The sequence below is a fragment of the Onychostruthus taczanowskii genome, unplaced genomic scaffold (genome assembly GCF_017590055.1).
Source record: "Onychostruthus taczanowskii isolate IOZ18803 unplaced genomic scaffold, ASM1759005v1 scaffold101, whole genome shotgun sequence".
Taxonomy (NCBI): Eukaryota; Metazoa; Chordata; class Aves; order Passeriformes; family Passeridae; genus Onychostruthus; species Onychostruthus taczanowskii.
In genome coordinates, this window is record NW_024496638.1 from 82533 (window position 1) to 107727 (window position 25195).

General features: G+C 48.8%; 1 protein-coding gene across 6 annotated transcripts in view; it reads right to left on the bottom strand.

Moving 5' to 3' along the window:
• DAGLA (diacylglycerol lipase alpha) overlaps positions 1-25195 on the bottom strand; it is a 54918-nt gene that overhangs the window by 14368 nt on the left and 15355 nt on the right. For 4 of the 6 annotated variants that reach the window (XM_041410862.1, XM_041410842.1, XM_041410851.1 and 1 more), the window contains 11 exons: positions 16443-16581; positions 15613-15824; positions 13563-13664; positions 12970-13108; positions 9634-9721; positions 5999-6133; positions 5255-5332; positions 4299-4423; positions 3210-3369; positions 2928-3011; positions 2738-2815 (listed from right to left, as the gene is read on the bottom strand). In XM_041410862.1, the coding sequence (XP_041266796.1) occupies positions 2738-2815; positions 2928-3011; positions 3210-3369; positions 4299-4423; positions 5255-5332; positions 5999-6133; positions 9634-9721; positions 12970-13108; positions 13563-13664; positions 15613-15824; positions 16443-16537 (1296 nt within the window). In that variant the 5' untranslated portion in view covers positions 16538-16581. Of the gene's footprint in view, positions 1-2737; positions 2816-2927; positions 3012-3209; positions 3370-4298; positions 4424-5254; positions 5333-5998; positions 6134-9633; positions 9722-12969; positions 13109-13562; positions 13665-15612; positions 15825-16442; positions 16582-25195 lie in introns of those variants that run through there. The other 2 variants (XM_041410879.1, XM_041410888.1) reach the window with 2 other exon arrangements.

The following is a 25195-nucleotide window of genomic DNA, read 5'->3' on the forward strand; positions in this document are numbered from 1 at the left end:
GACTCTCTTGCATCAATTATCACTTCATCAAGCCTCCAGAGATCAAGTTTTATTCCATTCTTATGGAATAAAGAAATAAATAAAGAACAAAGAAATAGTACCATTTCTTGGGTTGTTTCAAAGAGGGGCAGAAAGGCGTAAGAGAAGCCAGTGAGGAAAATAAAGCAAAGAAACATGGAATTTTCCAGGTCCTCAGTATCCGAAATGTCTTTGATCCCAATCTGGATACCAAAGAGGGGAAGCAGGACAGAGGAGACCCCCTCCATGGAAATGAGCTAAATGGGATGCTGCCACCACCAAAAAGCACCACAGTGGTTGTGCCTCATCCCAGCTCCCCAGCTTCCAGAAGAGTCTCCACACCCAATCCTAATGAGAAGTGAGCAGCAGGCCACTGATCTAAATTCCCACTGCGAATTTGGGATTCTATTTTTAGAGATCGTGACCCAAATCCACAGTGATGTCACTGCTGGGATGTTAGTCAGCCTTTGGGACGTGTTTTTGGTAATTATATCCTAATGGAGACAGGGATTTTAATTATTATGAAATGAGACTGTTAACTTCCATTTAGATTCACCATTGGAAAAATTCCCTAAACTTCATGGAATCCTGGTTTGGGTTGAAAGGGAGCTTAAGGATCATCCCATTCCATGGACAGGGACACATTCCATTAACCCAGGTTGCTCTGAGCCCTATCTAATCTGGTCTTGGACACTTCCAGGGATCTAGCATCTGTAAATTCTCTGGGAAACAGATCCAATTTCAAGTTAATATAACTATTTGGGCTTAATTTTGTAAGTTCACATGTAAATAACTGAATGGATCAAGGATTTAGAGAAAGGGAATGGAAATATTCTGCATTGTTTTGTATCCCAAAGGCACAAAACTGCTCTGGAATATTTGAGATTTTGAGGGAAAACCCTCAGAAGGGTCTATTTATGAGAGAAAAATGTTGGAAATTCTCATTACTGGGATCATGGCTGAGCTTCCAGGACTTTCCAGCAGCTCCTTGTCCTTCTGGTTGGCTCGACACCAGGAAACAAAGCTCTGTAACATCCTATTTTCATTAGTTTTGTCCTGGGAGTTCAACAATTAAATCTGGATTCACCCCTTTGGCTGAGGATTATTTTTAAAATCAACTTTGTTATAAAATCAGTGGACTTTATTGCAAAAATAGTGAAGTTGGATTCTTCTCTGAGTTATAATTCCTTTTTGTTATTGGCATTCTAATCCCTAAACTTTAGTTCCAGCTCTATTTTTTGATCCAGAATAGCTCAGAGCCCCAACAAATATTTTTTTTAATTGTGACATTGGAGCTGTGGAGTGATAAAAAATTTCATGTAAACACCAAGACTTGGAATTTTAGGATGGCTGACAGACACCCCTGGGGATGGGTGGGACAGAATCAGCAGGAGAACACCCCAAATCAAACAAATCCTGGGAAAGCTCCCACATAGCCAAGTCCTTGTTTCCAAATTAAATGTGTAAGTGAGACACTGGATTTGTTTGGATATTAAACTTGACTCCTGGACATTAAAAATGCATTTAAAATTCCATTATCTTCCTTAGTTTTCCCTCGGGAATCAACAGCACATTATTGTCTGCAGATTAATATTGATAATAATTCCAGAGAAAGTGAATATTTCTCTCCTGGCAGCAATCCCAAAAAAGAAATAACACAAAGGACAAATAAAAGCTCTGTCTGGAACAAAGGGAATAAACTGATAATGTTTCATGGAAGTCACCAGTGGAGGAATATTTTCATATAAAGATCAAAAGCAAAGCCAATTTCTGCAAGGATCTATTCCTGGAATTTCATTGAATCATGGAATTCTGGAGTGGTTTGGATTGGAAGGGACCTAAAAACCCATCCCAGCCCCAAGAGCAGGGACACCTTCCACTAATCCAGGTTGCTCCAAGAACCATTCTCCAAGGTGTCCCAGCCCGTGGCAGGGATTGGAATTGGATTTTTCAAGTCAGTTCCAACCCAAATCATCCCAGGATTCCGTAGTTCTATTTCCTGAAGCAGAGGGAAGAGGTTTGGTATTCCAGCAGGACACCATGAGGCAAGCTGGAGTTCAACTCATGGCTTCCAAGGACTTCCAAGCTCCACATCCCACCTTGAGCAACACCTCATTCCCCCCAGCAGCACTTCCAGCAACTGCTCCGTTCCTTCCAACCTTCACTCTGGATTTTCCTTTCCCAACTTGGCACTGCAGCTTTGGAAGCTGCCAAATTCCTGATCATCTTAAAAACTCAGCACGTCGTTCCTGTGCCAGACAGGGGCAGAGGTCAGCTCTGGAATAAATGGATTTAGCCAGCCAAGAGCTGCTCACAGACACAGAGCACCCATCTAATTTCAGGGATCCAAGTCCTGCCAGTATCCTTTGAGGACATTCCCTTCACAGCAGAATTTTAAGCACATTCTCAGGCTTTGATTGAAAATTCCTTAAAGGTCGTTGGAAGAAAAAGTAATTTGAGTGGCTCCAGGAATTTCATTGTGGGTCTCCACGATGCCTTCCTGAATTTGGAGTTCTCTAATTGTACAGAGTTTTTAATTACACGCCCAGCGATTTTAACTGCTCCCACTAATTATTTAACACCTCAAAGCCCTTTCTGTAACTTCTTTTTCAAGTAATTAAGACCATTTGGGGGTTTATAATTAAAAAGTGAAATAATTAAAAAAAAATCCATGGGGTTTTGGGTTGGTTTGGGATCGTTATCCCTTTATTTTCCCCACCTTGTGTCCCAGCCACGTTCCATGGTGTCCCTCAACCGGCAGGCGCTCTGCGTCCCCCGTCAGATCCGTCAGGGCATCCTGGAAGAAAAGCTTGCTTCAGGTGAGTCAAATCCGAGTCAGGATTCCAAACTGGGAAGGGTTCCAACTCTCTGGAATATCCACCAGGGAGGCCACTGCATATCCCACTTACTTTTGGGGACAGAGTTCCCCGGATGCTGATGACCACCTTCTTCTTGTCATGGTCCACAGCCACATAGAAAGGGGTTTCATAAACCTGCAAGAGATCAGGAGAGACATTCCTGTTGGATTATCCTTTGAGAAAAGGAGACAGAGTGCGTGACAGGATTTGTGTCCAAATAACATAATTTTTTGATGGAAATGGAAGAGAAAAAGGCTTCATTTCCCTTCTTTGTCCCACTGCAGGCAGAAGCGGATAAATCCCCTTGGGAAGGGGGTCTGGGATTGTCCTTACAGCATCGTGGCAGGAAGTGTAGACGATGTCCACGGAGGTCATGTTCTCGTCCAGGAAGTGGCGCCGGATGGCGATGGCGTTGCAGCCACAGCAATTGTCCTCCTCGATGGTGACGCCGGGCGCGTAGCGCGGGCGCGACGGGCACAGGCAGCAACATCTGCTGGAGGAAGCACGGCTTTGAGGGAAAAAGGCTGGATTTAAAGTGCCATTCCTAGAGGAAAGGGAAAGGTGGACCCTCCAAACCTCGTCCCAGTGGCAGCAAGTGCCAAGTGAAGGATAAAACCATGGAACAGCCTCAAAATCTGGGACCAGGTGCAGTTTTCCTTTTGAGCACCAGAGAGAGCTACAATGCAGCCAGTCCCCAAGGAATCTCAGGATTGTGGGGTGGGATGGCTCCTCAAAGGATACTGTCCTTGGAAGCACAGTTTTCCAGTTCTTCAGTGTGGAAAAGCCAACACTGACTGAGCTCCAGGTTTATTTATAGGTAAAAAATGGGTTTAGAATCATCCCAAAATAAAAAGAGAAGCTCAGGTTGATTTTCCTGCTTTATCTCTCACAAATGAAAGTATTCCCAAGGAATCACATTCCTCCCAATAGCCCAGGAAGTGCCAAAAACTCATCCCCAAATTGAATCCAGTGACAGAATTCTGGCAGCTGGAAACAAACCCTTCCACCGGGGCAAAAATTCTGAGCTGGAAAAATCCAATTAATCTGAGGGAGCACAGCCCAAGCCAGGCAAATCTTGGAGGTCTTTTAATCAGGACCCAAATGTCAACTCCCTGATTTTTGAGCTCCAAGAAGCTCTTTTTGGACTTGGTGTTGTGCCAGGTGAGTTGTCTCTGCTGGCTGTTCCATGCTCCAGAGAGGATGGAGCAGAGGACAGGCTGGTTTATCTACAGGAACTGGAAGGAATTCAGAAAGCCTTTGGAATATGAAGCCCAGAGAGATGGAAAGAAAAAAACACGAGGAGAAAAAGGCAGAAAAGAAATCGAGCAGGGAGGAAGCAGCAAGAGGATGAAATAAATATGGGGAAAAACAAAGGCTATGGGAAAACCAGGCAGGAAAAAAGGGATGAGGGTGGGCACTCACGAGCAGGATCTGGCCAGGCGGCAGAGTCCACATGTGGGCTTCCTCATGAGGTAAATGGGCCATCCATAGGCAGCCAAGGCGAAGAGCATGTAGTAACACACCTCCCGGTACCGCTGCATCTCTTGCTGGAAGACACGGCACTCCCTGAGCCTGGAATCTCTTGGAATTTCCTCCCCATTCCCTTTTTCCATAGTTAGGCACGTGCCAAGTGCCAGCCCCATTTCCCAGCAGTGACTGAGGAGAGCGAGGTGAGGGTGCCAAGGCAAGAGCTACCCCCTCCCAAAGATTCCTCTGCCTGATTTCCTGAGGAATTCTCTGGGTATCCCAACATGCTGCCAAGGAAGCTGCTTCCTGCAGATTTGGAAATGAGCTCCCTAAATACCCCTTTCCAGCAGGCCAGAGGATGCCTGGAGAGGGCCGCAAAGCCAATTTAGGGTCATGTGAAACAGTTGCATCCTATAAAAGCTCAGTTATTCCAGAGAGCTGGATCGGGGGTTGGAGTCAAACACAGCAGGATAATCAGAGGGGAAAATCAGGGAGAAATCAGAGGTAAATCAGAGGAAGAGCTGAAGAGGAAAACGGCAGGGGGATAATGAGGGTGTGGAAATTTGGCAGGAAAATGAGGCAGGAAAATCAAAATCAGGGATAAATCAAAATTAGGGATAAGTCAGACAAATCTAAATCAGAGATAAATTAGGGATAAATCAAAATCAGGGATGAATCAAAATCTGGAAAAAATCAGGAATAACGGTTCTGACTCTCTTGCAACAATATCACCTGCCTCCAGAGATCAAGTTTCATCAATATCAAGCCTCCAGAGATCAAGTTTTATTCCATTCTCATGGAATTTCTTGGATTATTTCAAAGGGGAGCAGAAAGGCATAAGAGAGGCCAGTGAGGAAAAGAAAACAAGGATCACAGGTGGGATTGGAGGATCCCACATCCCAGGGACTTACCGCATTCTTCAGATCCAGATATTTGGTGTTCCTGGTCACTGGCATTCCAGACAGGAAAGCTAAAATGTCATTGTTTGCCTGGAAGTCACAAATACAAGAAAAATGCCTCTGTGTGACAGCAAGATAAAAACCTACTCTCAAATATCCGAACCAGGCCCCTCAAATACTTCCAATGGTTTTATTCCTGCCTGATTTGAATAACAATTCAAGAGGGGAAAAAAATCATTAAAATAAATAAATTTCCTACTGGGCTAACAATCTGCAAACCTCATCAGCAGCTTGGAAAACTGGGAATTCTTCCCAAATCCCAAATCAAGGGAAAAAACTCCAATAAAATAAATCCATTTCCTACTGGCTTGACAATATGCAAACCTCAATAGCGGCTTGGAAATTTAGGAATTTTTCCCCCTGCAGATTGCTGGAGTCTTCTCCATATCTTTGTACAGTGGGATTAATCTTCCCATTCATTTCCAAGTACCTACAACCCCCTTGGAGGCCCTTTTGGGATCAAGAGCTCCTCCTGTATCACCTGCCTGGAGAGGATCAACCCAGATTCCAGACTTGACTCAGCACCAGCTGAGCCCTTTGACATGGAAAAACTCAGGGAAAGCTGCTGAAGTCGCCATTATTTTTCTTTCCCACCTCAGCGAGTGAGAACAGCCCAGAAACGAGGTGGGCAGAGCCAGGCAGCTGTTTCCCAGGGAATCCCAGAGCAGCTGGGAAGAGATTCCCAGGTTTTCCCACCTCATCCAGCACGGCGTTGCGCTTGGCCCGCTGCCGCTGCCGCAGGAGAACCAGCCCCGCGATGATGTCAGAGGGGACGATGTCCAGGTCCCGGAAAAATTCCGCAAAAAGGTAGGCGATCTCGGAGTAGGCGTCCTGCAAAATCCAGGGAGAGAGAGGTTGGAGGAGGAGGAGGAGGAAGGGTTTGGGTGTGGGAAGCCTCAAAACAGGACACAGAGTGAGAACTGGACTCATTTCTGGAGCTCAGCCTCCGAAACAGCCACAAGATTCCTGCAGGGAATGCCGGATCTGGACTAATCACATGATTATTGTGTCTTGTTTGTTTTCCACAGTCCCACTCGGGGGCTGGATTTGTGCTGTGTGTGGGCACCTCGACATCCAAACAGCTCACACAGGACACAGGGAGGGAAAGGGAATGGCTTTGGCTCTCTCTGTTAAACAAAACAGAGAAAATGGGATGAAAACCAAGCAAATCCCAATCCACTGCTACCTCAGAATCATCCTTTCTCCTCTATAGCAGAATAAAGGCCATTCCATGAGGAAAAAACGCTAATTTTGTCCTATTTAAGAGTCTCTTCACTCTAACTTTGCCCTTTTTCCCATATTTATCCCAGACATGAGATCCAGACTTAACCCAATCTGGGAACCCTTCCCCAGATTTACCCCAGGCCTGAGACCCTTTTGCCCACATTTAACTTGCCTGTACTTATTCCAGACCTGGGATCTTTCTGCTCAAATTTAACTTCCCCAAATTTATCCCAGACCTGGGATCCTTTTGCCCATAATTTCAGGCTTTTCCAGGTTTATTTTGGATGACACTCAAGCAAAACGCATGAGAAGTAAAAACTGAGATAATCAATGCAGAATTCTCAGGAATTAAGGCAACCAAACCCAAAAAAGGAGGGACAGAAATGGAAGTGACCTGAGAGGCTCAAGCAAAGCCCTGGAGCAGAGGGCCAAAGATATTTTGAAGAGAAATGTCCTTTTCCCACTTTTTGCTCTATGCTACAGGAAAACAAAACCCACAAGACCTTACAGGAGAATATTTTGGGAGGCTGGAGAGGAGCTGGAATGTGGGTCAGTGCTGACCTGTCATTACTCCAGCCTAAAGACAAGGATGATTCAGAGGCTGAAGCAGTATGTGGAACTGTACCCACCAATGGTCCATATTTGACTCCTGCCATCCAAACCTTTTCCTACAAGAATGATCACAGCCTTACCTGAACCTTTATCCTGTGCTTTCACAGTATCCTTTATCCAGCATCAAAACCCACAAGTCTGGAGTGTTGTGGAAACCCTGAGCACTCCAGGACGGGATTTCTCCTCTCCCTTCTTTGACCATCAAGACAGTAAATCCCTTCTCTTCCCTGCAGGAATGACCTACATCCTTTTATCCCTGCCAAACTCCTGGCGTGTGGGATGACTTTCTGTCGTTTTTCACTTCCCTACAAAAGCCAGTTAAATCCCTATTAAGAACTGGGGCTCCAGGTGCCAACTCTCTGTGCCAGCAGTTTCTTTGGAGAGCCAACGGCATTCCAACCGCAGTATCCTTGAAAACCTGACCTCATCAATCCTAGCATGGCTCCTGTGAGCTCACAAGAAACGCCAAGAGCCTCCAAAGGAAACAGGACAAACACCCATTAATCCAAAGTGGCAGCTACAGCCCTGGATGCTGTGACAAAAAAAGGCCCTGATGGAAGTTCAAAGCATATTTTCCGCTCCAAAGGAACAGCTTTCTGTGGGAACACCTGACATTATTCCTGTTTGTCCACCTGGAGCGCTCTGCTACAAACCCTGAAGGCTCTGAGGCTTCAGACTTCACCCCAGATCCTTTCCCCAAAGCCATGTACATCCCATAAAACACTTTTCCAGCCCAGAGGACAACGATCTTCTGCTGCTACAATTTTTTTTTTCCATGGGGTCTGGGATAGGCAGCAATGGATTCATTTCTGATCCATTATGTGCTCATTCATTCCACTCGCTGCCATGCCAGGACACAACATCAGGGCTTGTTCCTGCAGAGAAAAGAGGCTTGAAATTGCTCAAAAGCTGGATGTAAAGTGGAAATTCAACAGCACGAGGAATGTGAGGCATTTGGAATCCACTTTTATTCCAAGCTTAAAAAAAAAAAAGAGAAACAGTCACTGCAGAAAGGAAAGTGTGCTAAAAAGAACTTGAAATATTTGGAATACTTTGCAATACTGAATAAAATGGGAGTTGTTCAGGGCATTCTGTTGCCTGTAAGGGCTCCCTCTCCCAGGATGCAGCATCCATGCTGTGACCTCAGGGCAGGAGTCTCCAGCACCTGGGCAAGGTGACCTGGATGTGCTCTCAGGGAGAAGGGAAGTGTCTCTGCTCTGCAGCACCAAGGAAAAGCTGCTGTGGGAGGTGCCAGGGCACAAAGCTCCCTTGGTCTCAGTTTTCCAGATGGATTTCCCCAGCAAATAAGCTGGGAGCTGGCAGGCCTGGGCTTGAATTTCCCAGAAGGACATTCCCAAGGAACAGGCTGGCATTTCAGCCAGGGAAAGGGATCCTGGGAGGGGCAGCGTTCCGGGACACAGTGCTGGATTTTTGCACAAGGGCTGTGACAATTCCTGAAGCCTTCCACACTCTGGAAGCTGCACCTGTGAATAATTCCACAGCACTCCCTAAGAAGTGCTGTTAATCCAATTCATCACCTGGGAACAACAAACGTTCACCTGACTCTCCTTTATATTTCCACTTTCCCTTTGGAGCTTTCAATCCCAAGTCTCACTTCTCTTCCTCTCCACGTTCACATCCCTTCCAATGTGCTCCTTTTCCCGCTGCATCCTTTTGGAGCACGAACTCTGGGCTATATTTAGTGAGGACATGGCGGCTGTGGTCGGTCCCTTGGTGTTTTCCCTGTCATTTTCCGTGCCCTTCTAACTGGAGTTAAACGTCTGGGCGGATTTTTTGGCCACTGCTGGTTTTGTTGGAATGTCCTTGATAAATCCCAGCTTTTTCCCTGAGAGGTTGTAACTAATTCAGAGCTCAGTGTCTGCAAGTACACAAATCTCCTGATTTTTATGACTTTCTCCTCCCTTTGGGAACAAGTCCCTGGTTCTGCTGGCTCCTTCAGGAGTCCTCAAATCCTTAGAATTATAACCAAATTAGTTAAATCAAAAGGAAATTTTTCCAGCACCAAAGTTGGACTTGCCTCTCCAGCAGGTCCTCAGGAATGCTGGCGAATCCCACCCTGAGGCACAATCCTGCTCCCAGTGATTCTAAGGAGAACGGAATGATAACTTTTGGGGAAGGAATTTCAAGGCCTTTACCCTTCCCTGCTAGAGAAAAGCAAGGGAAAGTCCCAATGGCAGCACATGAAAATTCCCAGTGATCTTCACGTGGCTCAATGGATTAGACAGTTTTTTATTGTCAGGAGATCCAGAAGGATTTTGGTGATTCTTCCAGGCTTTTGTTTTCCCATTTCCAAATTCTCCCCCTTAAGGGTGTGAGACTGATGGAAATAACAGGAGAAAGTGCTCAGGAAGGGGCTGATAAAGGGAAATGGGGGCTGCCCAGGAAGTGCTGCCAAATGTGATCCTAACCTGAGGGAAAAGACGGATTTCTCCCACTGATATTTTGATACCCAACAGGAGATTTGTGGTACCCACCGACTGGGAGTCCTTTGTCCGTGTGCAGCAAAGGAACACTTTGAGCCTGCGTGTCCAGCTGCTGGCTTGTCCCTCTTCCAGGCGGTGTCTGGGAATAAAGGGGAGAGCAGGAATGTGAGGAGAGGCAGAACATGATGTAGGATCCAATATGGAGTGGCACAGCCTGTGCTATCCCTGGAAAAATGGGATAAGGTTCCCTCAAATCCTCCTTTTCCCCAGTCTGAGCCCCTTCAGTTCCCTCAGCCAGCCCTGGTGCTCCAGCTCCTTCCCCAGCTCCACTCCCTTCCCTGGATATGCTCCAGAGAAGTGTGAATCCACAGGATCAAGCACTGTGTTTGGATACCTGGTATCCTGCCTGAAGGGGATGCATGGAATGAAGTTCCTGTTGCAATTTGGCAGCTGCTCCATGTGCGAGGATGTGCAACCACTCAGGAGGAAAAAGTTACCTCAGGGTGAGGGAGTGGGAATGGCATGAGAGACCAGAGTCATTTCAGACATGCAACTTTTCCCAGTCACAGAATCAAGGAATGCTTTGGGTTGGAAGGGACTTTTAGGATCATTGTGTTCCACCCCCTGCCACAGAAGTAGGGACTGATTCCGTGCCAGAGTGCCAAGCTCCCTGAAGTCCACAGCTCCTCTTTTTTTTAGGGAAACACAGACTTAATCCAGGTCAGAGCAATCCAAAATAAAACACCACTCCATTTTCTGGCAGGGTATCCCATCAGGATAAGCCCAAGCCCAGAAAGTGGGTTGCACCTGGAATGAAAAGATGCTGGCAAAGGAATATTTGCTTGAAATGGAAGGAGCAGATCCCACAGGGATCCATCAGCTCCTGCCTGAGTATCTGAAAACAGCTCTCCATAACCTTTCAGAAGGGGAATGGGAATATGAGTGGCAGCAGGGCTTTGCTTCCCCAGATTCCAAAGAACTCCAGAATTTCCCCGGTGGGGTTCAACAACCAAGTGTACTCTGAGCTGTTTTCCCACCATCTTTTCCCAAATTCTTTTTTCCTAACTTCCACACATTCAGTAGGAGCTCAGAAGCTCCTTGGAAAAGCCTTGGCAGAGCGAGCCCATCCTTTTATTGGGCTGTTTCTTCTTCCCAGCCCACATACACCACGATGCCACTGGGAAAGGAAAACCACCATGGGACACAATCCAGCCAGGCAGAGAACTTCCTCATCTATTCCTTGGAAAGGATTTCTTTCAGCAAGAGGGAGAAGTTGGGAATGTATCCTTTGGAAACAATTGTTTGAGCAGTGAACAGTCACATTTGATGTTTGTTTTTCACATCATAGCCCACAGCGTTTGCTTGTTAACAGCTGTTAACATTCCCTTTCCAGAGGGAAAATCCATGAACAGCAGGAACAAGCTCTCCATAAATGCTGCAGGCCTAGAGGGAAAAACCCAGCCAAGGGAGAAAGGCCTTCACTCAGCTTTCTGGGATCTCAAAATTCCCCAAAGAGGAGAGAATTTTGAGGTTGGTTTGAATTTACTTGTGCAAGATGTGGAGCTCAGATTTGCTTTGGAAAAATCATCACAGAATTCTGAAATGGTTTGGGATGGAAGGGACCACAAAGCTCATCTAGTCTCAGCCCCTGCCATGGGCAGGGACAGCTCCCACTGTCCCAGATTGCTCCAAGCCCCATCCAGCCTTGGACATTTCCAGGGATGGAGTAGCCACAGCTGCTCTGGGAAAACTATTCCAGTGCCTCACCACTCTCACAGGGAAGAATTTTTTTCCTTGGATGCAGTACTACATCCACAATATCATGCTTCTTATGTTCCTGAGAATGTCCTGATTCCAAGCAGCAATCACCATGCTAGGCACTAATTCCAAATATTCCAGGCCACTGTAACACACTGGAAAGGTCAGGAGGACTATCTGGCATTCCACAAAAAAACCCAGACTCCTTCCCACAGAACTTGATGCACTGTCCTTAGAAAAGCCCAGTTTTCCCTCAAAAGGGACCTCATTCCAAGTCATTGGAATACAAAAAGTAGACAAACCCAATGAAAAATGGGAAATGTACAGAGTGGTTTTTGGAAGTCTCATTTTTTATCCCTTGGATCCCAATGCCCTCCAAAGCCACATTCCTCAAGGACAGTCACATATCAAAGGAAACAAAGCCTGTTTGTGTTGTCCCCTACTGGAAAAAATCCTTCAGAAAAAGCTTTGCTTGGTGAAAAAAAGCTTTTTCTCTCCCCATCTGGGGAGCTCTAAGATGGAATCAACTCTTAATTAAAAGATCCAACTGCCAACACAAATGGAATTGTTCCTTGGCCAAGACTAAATAGGAGAAACCTCAGGGCAAAAGGTTGGATTTTGGAGAGGAAAATAAAGGAAGAAAGGGGATTTGGAAGGAGATGCTGCCTCGAAGTACGGAAAATTTAAGTACACGCTCACTGTTTCCATGGAAAACGCTGCTATGGGATACGGACAAACAGGTTGTTGTGGTCAGCACGGTCCATGAGGATCCACAAATCCAGTCATTAAGACAGAATCTAGCTGGATTCTGCATGGCTTTGCCTCCTTTGGATGCAGGTGCCCACACACAGCACCTGACAGGGAGCTACATCCTCCCAAAATCCCCTTCAGCAGAGCAGAATGGTCCCTGCAGCAAGGCAAGGAGAAGGGCAAGATCCCAAAAAAGCAGGACACCCTTCCAGAAATGTTGCTCTGAGAAGCTGTGGTTGCCCCATCCCTGGAAGTATTCCAGGACAGCCCTGGTATAATGGAAAGTGTCCCTGCCCATGGCTTAAAGGGCTTTAAGATCCATTCCAGCCCAAACCATCCTGGAATTCCCTGGCTTGAGGAGGACTTTGGGTGCCTGCAGCAATGAGGACACAGCATTGGTAACCCTGAAACCCTCCACTGGTTCTTCCCTTAAATCTTTGTGTCCTTGGAGAGAAGGGAAATTCAGTCTGCTGTGAAGACAGGCTGGGAGAGCTGGGAATGTTCAGCCTGGACAACAGAATGCTCCGGAGAGATCTTAGAGTGCCTAAAGTGGATCCAAGAGAGCTGGAGAGGGACTTTGAACAACGGGCTGGTGGGACAGGACAACAAGAAATGGCTTCCCACTGACAGAGAGAGGGTAGGGACGGATGGGATATTGGGAAGTGATGCTTCCCTGTGAGGGTGGTGAGGCCCTGGAACAGATTTCCCAGAGAAGCTGCGGATGCCCCATACCTGAAAGCATCCAAAGCCAGGCTGGAGCTACCTTGTCTAGTGAAAAGCACCCCTGGACATGACAGGGGGTTGGAATTCAATGATCTTTAAGGTCCCTTGCACCCAAGGCACCCTGGAATTCTGGGATCCCACGGAATGCTGCCTTACCTGAGGTTGTAGGTCCTTAGGTTGCGCTGCCGGCGCTTGGTGGCACGGAGCTTGACGAAGGTGCGTCCCGTGGGATCGAAGACACACAGCACAGTGATGCACACACTCAGGATCACCACCCAGTTGCACACCACCATTCCTGAAAAAAAAACCAGGAGTCACGTGCTCCGGCCTTTACTTCCTACCCCAAACTCCCGCAGAAAAAGGAAATCCTCTGGAAAGGCTTTTAAGCCACAGCTGGATGAGTGTGCTGGCTGTTTTATGGGGCCATTAAATGCTCCCTGAGTATCTGGGACTGCACCATTAACATCATCCCCACCAGGAGACTGGGAAAGGCTTCCAGGAAAACAGTAAAACCATTCTGAAGGGAAAAAGGGGAATTTACAGACCGCCCTTCCCTGGGAACACGGATCCCTGCCTGAGTGCCGGCAGCACAGGCGGATGAATGGAACGACTGTTCCGAGCAATAAACAGGAAAACAAGCCCCACATTGACAGCTCCCATCCACTTCCCAGAGTCAATCGGCACAGGCAGGAATGAAGGATGCCCGCCAATTGGTCGGAATGCTCCCAGGCCACATTCCAGCTCCGTACCCAGGGTGACACTCTTGGCTGTGATGTCGTTGCAGGAGGTGTAGTACTGTGTCAGCCACACGATGCCCACGATGGCGTACACGAACTCAATCACCAGGATCGCTGGAAAAAATGGGAACAGCATGGATGACAGCAGCCTTTTCCCTAAGGATGAGCTCCTCTCCCCATTTTCTCACAAGGAATAGGTATAAAAACACCTTGGAAGGGGATGCATAAGGAGATGAACCTAAAGGGCGACATGTTCCAAATTACTCCAAAAAAATGGGATCGTGGAGGGGTCAGCGCCCTTGTTTGTGTCACAGGTATGAATCAGAGATCCAGACCTTCCTCCCACGCTGCTGGAAAGACTCCCTGAGGCAGCAGGAATGACAGGACCCAAACCTTAACTACCTCAGACAGCTGGCCTGACTCACAGATCCGAAATATGTGAGTGTGTGGATCCAGGATTAATCCTGCTCACTATGCTTAGCAAACATTCTCAGCACCTTTGCAGCCCTTTCCATAAAAATTCCAAGGAGACAGCGCCTAAGGAGCTCCTCAGTTTTGCATGTGACTGACAGCAAACTAGAAACTGGGGATTAACAGTGCTTCCCTGGAACAAAAAAGCTGGGAAACTGATCTCAAGTGCCCATCCTCCCACTTTCTCCCCAGAATTCCAAAGGACACGGGGGCAAACAGGTGTGGAGAAGGTGAATACCTTGCTTGGGATTGCCTAAATTTTGGTGGAGCTGAGACTAAATCCAGCCTGGCTTACTCCACTCACCCTCCTTATCTCCTGCTGGCATGGAATCTTTCCATAAGTGGCTTTGCTACAGACCTGGAAAGACCAGTTCCAGGAGACAGAGCCTTCCTGGGCAAGGATTCAGGGCTGGGACTGGTTCCTGATGAACCCAATTTATGCCTGAGTTAGGTTTTGCTTCCCTTGGCTCTTCTCCCCTTTGCCTGCTGCAGGACAGGAGCAGCAGGAGCAGGGATGAGACATTCCCAGGTTCACATTAGAGTTAATTCCCTAAATTCCTCTGCATTAAACAGCACATGCTTAAATTGGGATAGTCACATGGACCTTGCCCACGCACTGGTCACGCTCCCACTTCCATCAGCACAACTGATCAACTACCAGGAGCAAAATACCCAGGGAAAAGGGAACACAAGACCCAAAATCCAGAGGAAATCCCACTCCTGAGCACACAGAGAGTTTACGGAAGAAGAAGGGATGTTTTGGGGGGCAGGAAAACCTTTCTTTGGATTCTCCCTACCTCCTCTACCCCGCTTAGTCTGGTTTTAATACAAACTGCCAGGCTCTCCATGCTTCCCTAGGGAGACTGGCTGGGAAGCTGGAGAGGGAGATTTGTTTGCTGTTTGCGTTAATGACTTGCACTGAGCATTCCAAGTCTTCCAGACTGAGCTTTCAAGCAAGGTTATCCTTATTTTAGTGGATTCTGGAGGAAAACAACACGCAAAAAGCAGGGATGCAAACCCACAGGATGATTTGTTTGGAATGGGCTTGGCTCTGCATCTTCAAAGATTTTTCTCTTAAAACCTTCATTTGGCACAGAAAAATCTGATTAAATTTCTGTACCTGAAAGGCAACAGAATCCAGGGGAAACAAGCTAAAAGGGAATGCGGGATCAAGGAATAATTCTCCCTGCTCTAGTTTTTGGAGACGGAGCAAGACAGGAATTGCTTATAGGAAGAAAAAGGAAGTGAGAAGGTGGAAAACCTATTTTCCTCCCAGTGCCTGGAGGGATGGATCAAGTGAGCCAAGAGGCAACACCTCGGGGTCAGAACCTTTGGGATTTATGCCTCTATCCTTGGAAAACGTAGGGGGGAAAAGAGAGACAGAAGGGGAGCAGACTCCATGAGTGGAAAAGGAGGCTATTTGGGACACCGCCTGCCAGTCTGACAGCCGTGACAAGGCGCAGCCTATGGATTCATCGGGATGCACGGCACATCCTGGCAGCCATCTGGCCGTGCCAGAGGAGCCGCACCCGGCAGGGAGGGGAGGCTGCAGGGAAGAGCACACAGAAGCGCGGAGGCTCCGGCCGCTTACCCAGTCGGACATAGAGGACGTACTGCATGGAATCCCGCGGCTCCGTGTACAGGATGCTCCCGCGCATGCTGAGCCAGATGATGGCCAGCTCGGCGATCATGCAGCTCAGCAGGATTCCCAGGTAGCCCCGGCCGTGGTCCACCAGGTTCAGGGAGCACGTCTCGTTGGGATTGTACACCAGCCCGAAGAGCACCACCGAGAGAATCACAAACCTGCCGGGCAGGAAAGCCAAGGGAAACCATGGAAGATCCCACAGCTGCTTCCCTCCTCAGTGTCCCACAGCTCCTTACATTAATCTTCATTTGGGCCCCAAATCCCCACAAGCCATCCAGAAGCCATTTCATCCATGACACATTATCCCATGGGATTTGCCACTGCAGAGAAGCTGTGGCTGCCACATCCCTTGGAAGTGTTCAAGGTCAAGTTGCATGGGGCTTGGAGCAACCTAGTGGGAGCCATCCCTGCCCACGGCAGGGGGATAGAATTGGATGGTCTTTAAGGCCTCTTCCAACCCAAACCATTCCAGGATTCCATGCTTGTTTGTCCTGAGCTTCTGTACAGAAACATGGCCCTAAATTCTAGTGGAGAATCTTGCGTAGCACAGGAGGATAACAAGAAGCTCTGGTCAGGCTCTTTGGAACTAGGCTAGAACTTGGAACAGAGCTAAGCCAAGAAAACAGAAGCTGGAAAAATGTTGGTGCTCATCAGGAATGCCCCAGCCAAACTTTCTGGCCCTGTATAGAAGTGCGGGGAGAATTTCCAGACATGCCAGGAATAGCCAGAAGAATTCCTGGGTGAATTCCAAGCATCCTTGTGCCCTTCTCACTTACCAGGTGGTGTGAAGAAGGAAGAGGAAGACGGCTGGCAGAACCAGGTCATCGCTGCCCACAGACCAGCGCCGGCGGAACACGACAATCCCTGGCATGGCTGGCGGGTCCCGGGAAGTTCAGCAGGCACAGCACTCACCTCCTGGAAAAGAATGGAAGCAAAGCTGCTGCCTAGCCTCTCCAGCCCCCTCTGGAGAGCCCCACAACCTGAAAGCCATCCTGGTTTATCCCAGAGCTGCTTCCTTCCAGCACCAGGGGGCATGGCATGCTCGGAAAGGAGAGCTGGTAGTTGAAGGAGTGGGAAGTATTAGGTGTGTAACTCATCCAGATCCACTTCATGGGATTACCTGGAATCCTGTTAGGCTGTGATGGTGAGCAGCCACTGTGGGATTTGGGACAGGTCATCCTGGCCTCAAATCTCTGGAAAACTCTATTACTGTGTATTTCCATGCACAAACCTGCTGCCAGGCTGTTGTCCAACAATTCTCCCCCCCACACTTGGCTCAGGAAGCCAAAACATCCATTAACAGCCAGTGGCAGCATCTGGGGAACTATAGACTGGCTCCCAACAGCACTTCCAGTGAGGATATTGGCTCCTAGGAGATCTCCCCCTGGACCAGCAGGAGCATCCTGCCAGCTCCACATCTCCGTCGCATCCACACCGGCCCTGACAGGCACGACCAATTCCACGGTGGAATATTGAGGAGCTGCTGTTCCTCCCTGGGTTTTGTTTGTGCTCCTATTTTTAGGGCTTCCCAAACCCTTTGGAAAATAGAAACAGGAGTGGTGCAAAGTCACGAGACTGCACAGGGCGCTCCAGCCTCCTCCAGCACAGCCATCCCACTCCATCCCTGCTGGCTATACTCCAAGCTGCTCCAGAGGGACTCTGGTAGCACACCTTATCCCACTCCTGCCTTCCTGGCTCAACACATGACCCACTACCAGGAATTTTCCTTGGTTTTGCCGAATCCAGGATGGTGTCTTTGCATTCTTGCCACAGACACCAGGGATTTCTGGATTTGGGGATCAATCCTGTCCCTCTTTCCATGACCTAATCCCTGTCCCACCTCTTACCTGTGCTACCAGGGAATGCTCCACCTCACCTGTGCCTCTCTGCTCCAAGCTCTCCCAATTGATCCATCCCAGTTCCCAACTCCACCAATCTCCCAATTCCCACATCCATGCACTGCTGCTGGAGTGCTCCACCCATGGCCTGCGGTGGCCATGCTGTTCCAAAGATGCATTTGCAAATCCGTAAGTGCTCTTGGATTTTTGCCTCTGTGAACCCAACAGCAAACAACAAAGTGTCCTCATCCGTTACTTACAACAGGATTTCCAACAGTATTCCCAAGGGAATACCACCTGCAATACTTCCTGTACCAGGCAAAAAAAACCCACACTTGGATATGATGCCCCTGATTTAGTGCTGTGGGTAAGACAAATTAGAAAGGGGAGGACATCCATAGAATTCCAACATAGCTTGGATAGGAAGGGAGCTTGAAGATGATCCAGTTCCATCTCCCTGTCATGGATTGGAACACTTCCCACAAGTCCAGGTTGCTCATGATTTAAACTAAAGTTGAACCTTTCAGGTAACACAAATGTTGTGTTTGAGACAGCCCATGTCACCAATTCCTGCCCTGTCCCACTAAATCCAACCCAGCAGTCAGGTGTGGTTACCACACCACTTCCCAGAATATCCCAAATCCAGAGTCTCCTCTCCTGTGCTGACACCCACAGCCACTGGAACGGATCTTCCAGTGACCCATTACTGAAAACCTACACAATCCCCTCAAATTCCAGGGGATTTCAAGTTAACAGGCCAATTCCAGCCGGTCACTCAGTTGAAGGAAACGCTCCATTCCACAAACAAAGCAAATGCAAAATTCCAATGCCATTTGGATTCCCACTTCCTCAGCACAGAATAATCAGAGCACTGGGTACATTCCAGCTCTACCTTCACTCCTCTGGCCATCTGGAGACTCCCTCCCAGCCCCATCGTGCCTGTCATTCACCACCCAGGACAGCTGGGATATCACAAACCCTGGATACACCTCCAGCACTTCCTAGCCCAGCTCCGTTCCCGTCATCCCTCGGCTGCATCCCACCAACGCGCTTTCCGGAACTCTTCCACCCCTCCAGTTGGGCTCTCCCAGTTCCTACCACCCTCTCCCAGTTTGAGAAGCAGGATATCAACGACAGCAACAAATATCCAATGTGGATTCCTTATCCACGGCAACAGATGGAGACAGAGCAGAGAAGCCTGTCACTCACTGTCACATACGGGAATACTCACTGTGGAACTGTCACTCCACTTACCAGGTTCCCAGGACAGGAACATTCCCAATTTATTCCCAAAGATTCCTGAATTTAAACCAGGAGGTTTGGGGCTTTGCCCCTGCTTTGGAAATGAGGGAAATGAAGGAAGGCCTGAGACTGGAAAACCCACCAGAAAAAACTCTCACTGTGAGGACTCTTCAGGTTCGTCCCAGCACAGCAAATCCCAGGAACTGTTTTAAGATGCTGAAGATATGATCCAGCAGAGGAATTGGGAGGAACCGGAAGGCTGGAGTGCAAAGAGCCCTGAGACCACTGACCCCGGCTCTGTGACAGCAAGAACCCTCACACTCTCCCTAAAACTGCTGGAAAGAGCCAAACATTCCCAGGGTCTTGAAAGCTGAATCCCAGTACAAGCAGCCCCAAGCTCCCAACACTGAAATAAGGGAAGCACATGCACAGGGAGCCCCCTCAGAGCCGGGCAAGATCTAGGGAAGCAGGAACCTTACATGGCATGTGGTCCAGCCGCTGCGCATCCTTCTCTCCCAGAAGGGTATTTCAGGAAAAGTGCATATCCAGGGAGACAGGCATCACAAGCTCAGGAGGGAACAGAAAACTCTTCCTGCAGCCATTGAAAATCCCACTCGGCAAAGGGAAGCACGGCGTGGGAACTGGGATCTGCCTGCCGACAGAGCCGGGCATCATCCTCAGAGCAACTCCCTCCCTGCACCTCATTTATCCACCGGGAATGCCGAGAGCCAGAGGTCGTGACTCCCCCCTTCCACACCCCCCAGCACCCTCTGGAAGGAAGTGACATCATCCCTATTCTGAGGAGATTGTACGTGGATTGTGGGAAGGAGGACTGGGAGCGAGAGCGGGCGATGCTGTCAGAGATGCGGAGCCGGGAGAGGAGGAAAACCCTGGAGCGGCACAAACCTCCTCCCTTTTCCCACCGAGAAAGCGGGAGCGCTGCCGGGAGCCCTCGGACACAGCCATGGCATCGGGCTGGGAAAGGCTCCTGGCCACGGACTCTCCAGTGAATGGCCAGGGGGAGGGGACTTGGATGGGACACAAAAGGGACACACAGAGGGGGCCACCCCGGGCACAGAAAGGAGAGACTGTTCCAGAGGAGCCTCTCCCGGCCTTTCCAGCCGTTAATTCCTTGTGACATGCTCTGGGCTATGACAGGATGTGGGGGAAGGGGAGAATTAGCTGTCTGTAGGGAAAGGCTTAGGGAAAAGAGCAAGGGAGAAAAACGCTACAGTGAGACAACATTCCAGCTAAACCTCGGAGACTTAGGCTAATCCAACAGCCCATCCCATCTGACATGAGCCTCCTTAGGGAGAAGTACACCAGGAAATAAAGCTGAAGGAAAAAGGCTGTGCCTGGATCCTGCATGCCAGGAGCCCACCCACACCACAGCAACACCCCCAGAGTAACCCACTCTCTCCACCCAAATCCAGCCGGATTTGCTCCAAGCTCCCAGAATTGCAGATTCCCGAGGCACCCACACAGCCCAGTACTCCAACCCCCTGCAATCCTCATCCCTGCATCCACAGGCTCACAACCCCCTGCAATTCTCCACCCCTATATCCAAAGGTTCACAAACCTCTGTTATTCCCCACCCCTGCAAATCCCCATTCCTGCATCCACAGGCTCAAAACTCCCTGCAATTCTCTATCTCTGCAATTCTCCATTCCTGTATCCACAGGCTCACAACCCACTCCAAATTCCCAGTCCTGCATCCACATACATACAACCACCTACAATTCCCTATCCCTGCACCCACAGGTTCACAACCCCCTGCAATTCCCCATCCCTGCATCCACAGGCTAACTCAGGATACGCACTTCGATCACCCCAAAACCTCCCCTGGTTCCCAGCCTCCTGCTGTTCAGAGCAAAAGATGGGAGGCCAAACCCAGGCTGAAATCGGATCTAGGTCACAGCATGGATGCTGCATCCTGCTTTTTCACTCTGCAGGATAACAGACAGTTCACTTCCCTAACCAACAGAATTGTCGCCCCATCAATCACCCCAAAATACTTCCTTTCCTCACCAACATGTCCCACATGGAATACGGGCTTCCCACTCCAGGCTGGATCATTCCCTTGCAGCTCCCAGAACCCTTTCGTTCCCACCAAGCACTTACTGGACTTGACGGAAATCATCAATTCCAGCTTGGATCCAACCCCACCAGGCCCCATCCAGCTGTTCTGAAGGGTTTTAAATGAGGCTCTTTCTGTTTCTGAGTTGGTTTCTCACAATCTGGGAATTGTTCTCGCCTTCCAGGGAGAAGGGGGTGGGTTATATCCACACAGAATGTCCTGAAGCTGGCCAGAGGAATTTGCATGGAGCAGCTCTGCTCTGAAGCCAGGCTGGGAGAGCTGGGATGGCTCAGCCCAGCGAGGAGAAGGCTCCAGGGAGCCTTAGAGCCTCTTCCAGTGCCTAAGGGAGGGAGGAGGCATGGAACGGCTTCCCACTCACATGGTGTGAGTTTGGATTAGATATTGGGAAGAAATCCTTCCCTGTGACAGTGGTGAGGCCCTGGAATGGATTTTCCAGAGAAGCTTTGGCTGCCTCAAGCCTGGAAGTGACAAATCCCAGCTTGGAGCAACCTGGGATAGCGGGAGGTGTCCTTGTCCACAGCAGGGGGTAGAATGGGATGAGCATTCCATGTCCTTTCTAAACCAAACCATTCCAGGATTGTATACAAGAGGGGACAAATTCCACCGCACCAAAGGAAGGCGAGTCCTTTCTGCCTTTTCCAAGAGGCAGGAAGTATCTGCTGCAAGCAGTGCCTGCAGGAATTGCAGGGAAAGCTCTTCCCAGGGGGAAGAAGGCACAGCAGCTGCCGGAAGCTTGTGAGGAGAGCTCTGCCCTCACCGGAGGTGATTAAGGGAACAGACCCCTACTTTAAGGAATATTCCATGGATTCATGGAACATTTAAGAGCCATATTTATAAGCAAATCCCAGGCAGAGATCACTGGCAAAAATCAGTGGGTTTACAATTTTGGGATATCTTCATGGTTGCTTTGAAAATTCTCCTTGATAATCTCCCATTTTCCAAGGAGAATGGAATAAAATCAGTCAGCGGCAGAGCCAGGGAAGGAAGCTTGGAGACAGGAAAGGTTCAAAGAGCCTCCTGTGGCTTGGCACACTTTGGATGTGGCTCCCTCGGGATAAGGCCATGGCACCACAATCACCTCTGCAATGTCATTGGGACACAGCTAATGGGATCAGCTTGGATCTGGAACTCCAGCACTGCCCACTGACACAAATTCCCAAAATAATCTCGCAGTGTCAACAACTGACCTTCAAAACACAGGGAACAAGAACTTACATGGTTGGCCCACCAGTTTAGCCCTGAAACCCCGGAATAAATTCCTTGTAACTGCAATGGTGATGGACACAGGATTGGTGTAACCACTTCCCAGTTGGCCCAGCACTGATCTATCTCCATCCCACCTCGTTCCTACCTCAGACTCCTTCCCAAAGCCCCTTTGCCAAAAACACATCAAGGTGCATGTTCTCCTTGGTTAAATCCATCCCCTTTTTCCTAAACTCCAAACTCTCCTGCCTTGGGTAGAAACAGGTCTCATGAATCCCACATTTCCCCCAAACATGCACGACATCTCCTTTCTGTTACATTGGAAATTATTAATTTTTAATCAAGGAGACTCCGGAAAGCATCTCCTTGGCATGGACTTGACAGTGGCGTTTTCAGGAAAAATGGGACTGTCTTGCAAACCCTAATGGATTTAGTGCAAGAGGATGGGCAAATCCCAAAGGTGCCACTCCCAGCACTTATTCTCAGTTAGAAGCAGGATAAGGGATTCACTGAATCAAACAGAAACAAGAAAATTCTCCACTTTGGAATGAACCTCCTCCAAACAACTGGGACCAGTTCTCAGACTGTGCCCAGAGATCCCAGTCCAACAAACCAGTGACACAGCACATCCCAATGGTTTTTCCCACTGGCTTTCCAGTCACATCCATGCACCACCCCATGGGTCAGGATTCGTCCATAGCATCACTATTAAGGCTGGAACAGCCCTTCAAGATTGACTCCAACCATTTCTCCAGCACTTCCAAGGCCACCTCTATCCCATGTCCCCAAGTGCCACATCCACATGGCTTTTAAATCCCTCTGGGGATGAGGATTCCACCACTGGAGCCTGCTCCAATGCTTTAACTTTTTCCATTGAGGAATTTTCTCTAATATCCAACCTAAACCTCCCCTAGTGCAATTTGAGGCCATTTCCTCTCATCCTGCCACTTATTCCCTGAGAGCAGAGCCCAATCCCATCTGACTCCACCCTCTTGTCAGGGATTTATGGAGAGTGAGAAGATCCCTCCTGATCCTCATTTTTTGCACGCTGACTCCCCCAGCTGCTCCTTGTGATCCAAACCCTTCCCTGGACACGGTCCAGCACTTCCATGTCCCCCTTGGTGAAGGATCCACAGGGCTTCATTAATTCCAGACCTCAGCAACCATCCCTGGGCATAAAGGAAGAGGTTTGTAGGGATAAGTCCATCGAGACAGGGATCACTGTGAGACATTCCAGCCTCCCAAATGAAAGGGAGGATAATGCTTGGAAAGGGATAGAAAAGCCTCACTCACACACCTCTGAGATTCCCACGACTTTTCTCCTTGACCTTGACAAAAGCACACCTTAACTCCAGAGCTCCAGACTCATCAGCTTATGGAAAATCCAAAGCGTGCACAAACACCTGGCTGAGAAACACGGGAAGCCGCCACTTTTTCAGGAATCTGGGAGGGGAGAAGGAACTGTCACACACAATCCCAGTATGCTGCCAGGAACTGAGTTAAAAACAACCCCCAATCCTTGTCTCGATGCCGGCAGCTCCGCAATTCCACCCACAGTTTGTGCCAGCAGAGCCCACGGGCAGCTTCCCGACCGCTCCAAGCTCCGGCAAAAATAACGGCCAAGTTGCCACGGGGGAAAATGTAATAAATTCCAATTAATTTGGGATTTGAAATAGAACCCCACGTTCTACAGGGGAATAAAATCCTCTACAACAAGGAAAGCTTGGCTGGAATGGGGTAGGGAATGCAAAAGAAATACCTGGATGAGGTGATGGGTACAGCAATAAATGCTGCCAGCATCCCAAATCTGCTCCCAGGTGTGGAACAACAGCTCCCTGGATATATTTACTGGGAATCACCGATCCTTGGTTTTGCTGGAATATCCCACAGCTACACACAGAACTTGGTAATTCCTGGTTGGAAAGCACACGGCCTCTGAGTTATTTATAGCCAAAACTCCAAGGGCTGGATGAAGCCAGCCAGGGCAAATCCAAGAGGTGACCAGTAATTACACAAGGAGCATTTTGGATAGAGCCTCATTTCTTTAGGAAAAGCTATTTTCCACTACAATCCTGGCAAATTCCTGACAGTTTTACTCCACCCTGGAATGCTTATCAGCTCAGCCTAATTTTCAAAAAGCCAGAAAAAAAGCAGAAGGAGCAAATATCCAGGAGAGATATTGAATTCAGAGGCACATCCCTGCTCTGGCACATCTGGAAGCGATGCCTTCGGGAAAAGAGAGGAGAAGCCCAGTCATTCCAAAAAGGAATTGCCTCTCTCCCCTCCTGCAAGCAGCTTCTTGGCTCCCTAGTTTACACTAGTGGGCAAACAGTTTTCCCAATAACTTGACTCATTGCTTCAGGAATTCCCTGGGGATGAGTCACATGCAGGGAAAGCCACCGGGAGCGGTGCCGGGACCACCGCTGCCAACACGAGGAGAGCGAAAGAAGTGGGAGAACACAAAATCCCTGCCAAACTCGGGAAAACTGTGTGGTCAACACCATTCCTTGGCACTCCTTCCCTGCTCCCCCTCCCCACAAATGTGCTGGAGAGGAGAAGCGCATCCGGAGAGGCGGCTCCAGGCTCTGGAGCCGCAGGAATCGTCAGGGAGAGGTTCCCTCCACGTGCATTGCCAGCATAGGAGGGAAGGCTGGCTCTGCTCATCTCCCAGGAATGATCCTAAGGAATTTAAAGTAGTGATTATTTCCCTCCCTCCCAGCACCGAGGGGGAAAGAGAGACACACGTGGAATTTCAGGGTCTCCAGCTTCTTACTCTACTTCCTGATCACCAGCATTTCCAGTTTGGCCTTTTTTCTGTATCACGTCCCACAGCTTATCTCAGGAGTTTTGCCCTTCTCATATTCCACTACTAAGTGGTTAGGCAGGTACATACCTAGCTGCAAGTCTAAAATGCTGGGAATCAGGGCCATCTGGGAAGTTTTTTTGGGAATCTAAACCCAAATGCATCTTTTCTCAATAGAATTTGTCCTCATTAAACAGGGATCCTGGATTTGTGACATTTCCAGGCTCAAAAACCTTGGGAATGGCTTCAAACAGCCTAAACCTGACCTGGACATGACCTATTCCCATTTTCCTGATGCTGCCTGTTTATTTCCCTTACCGCGTCCCTGCTTGTTTCCTTGGCTGA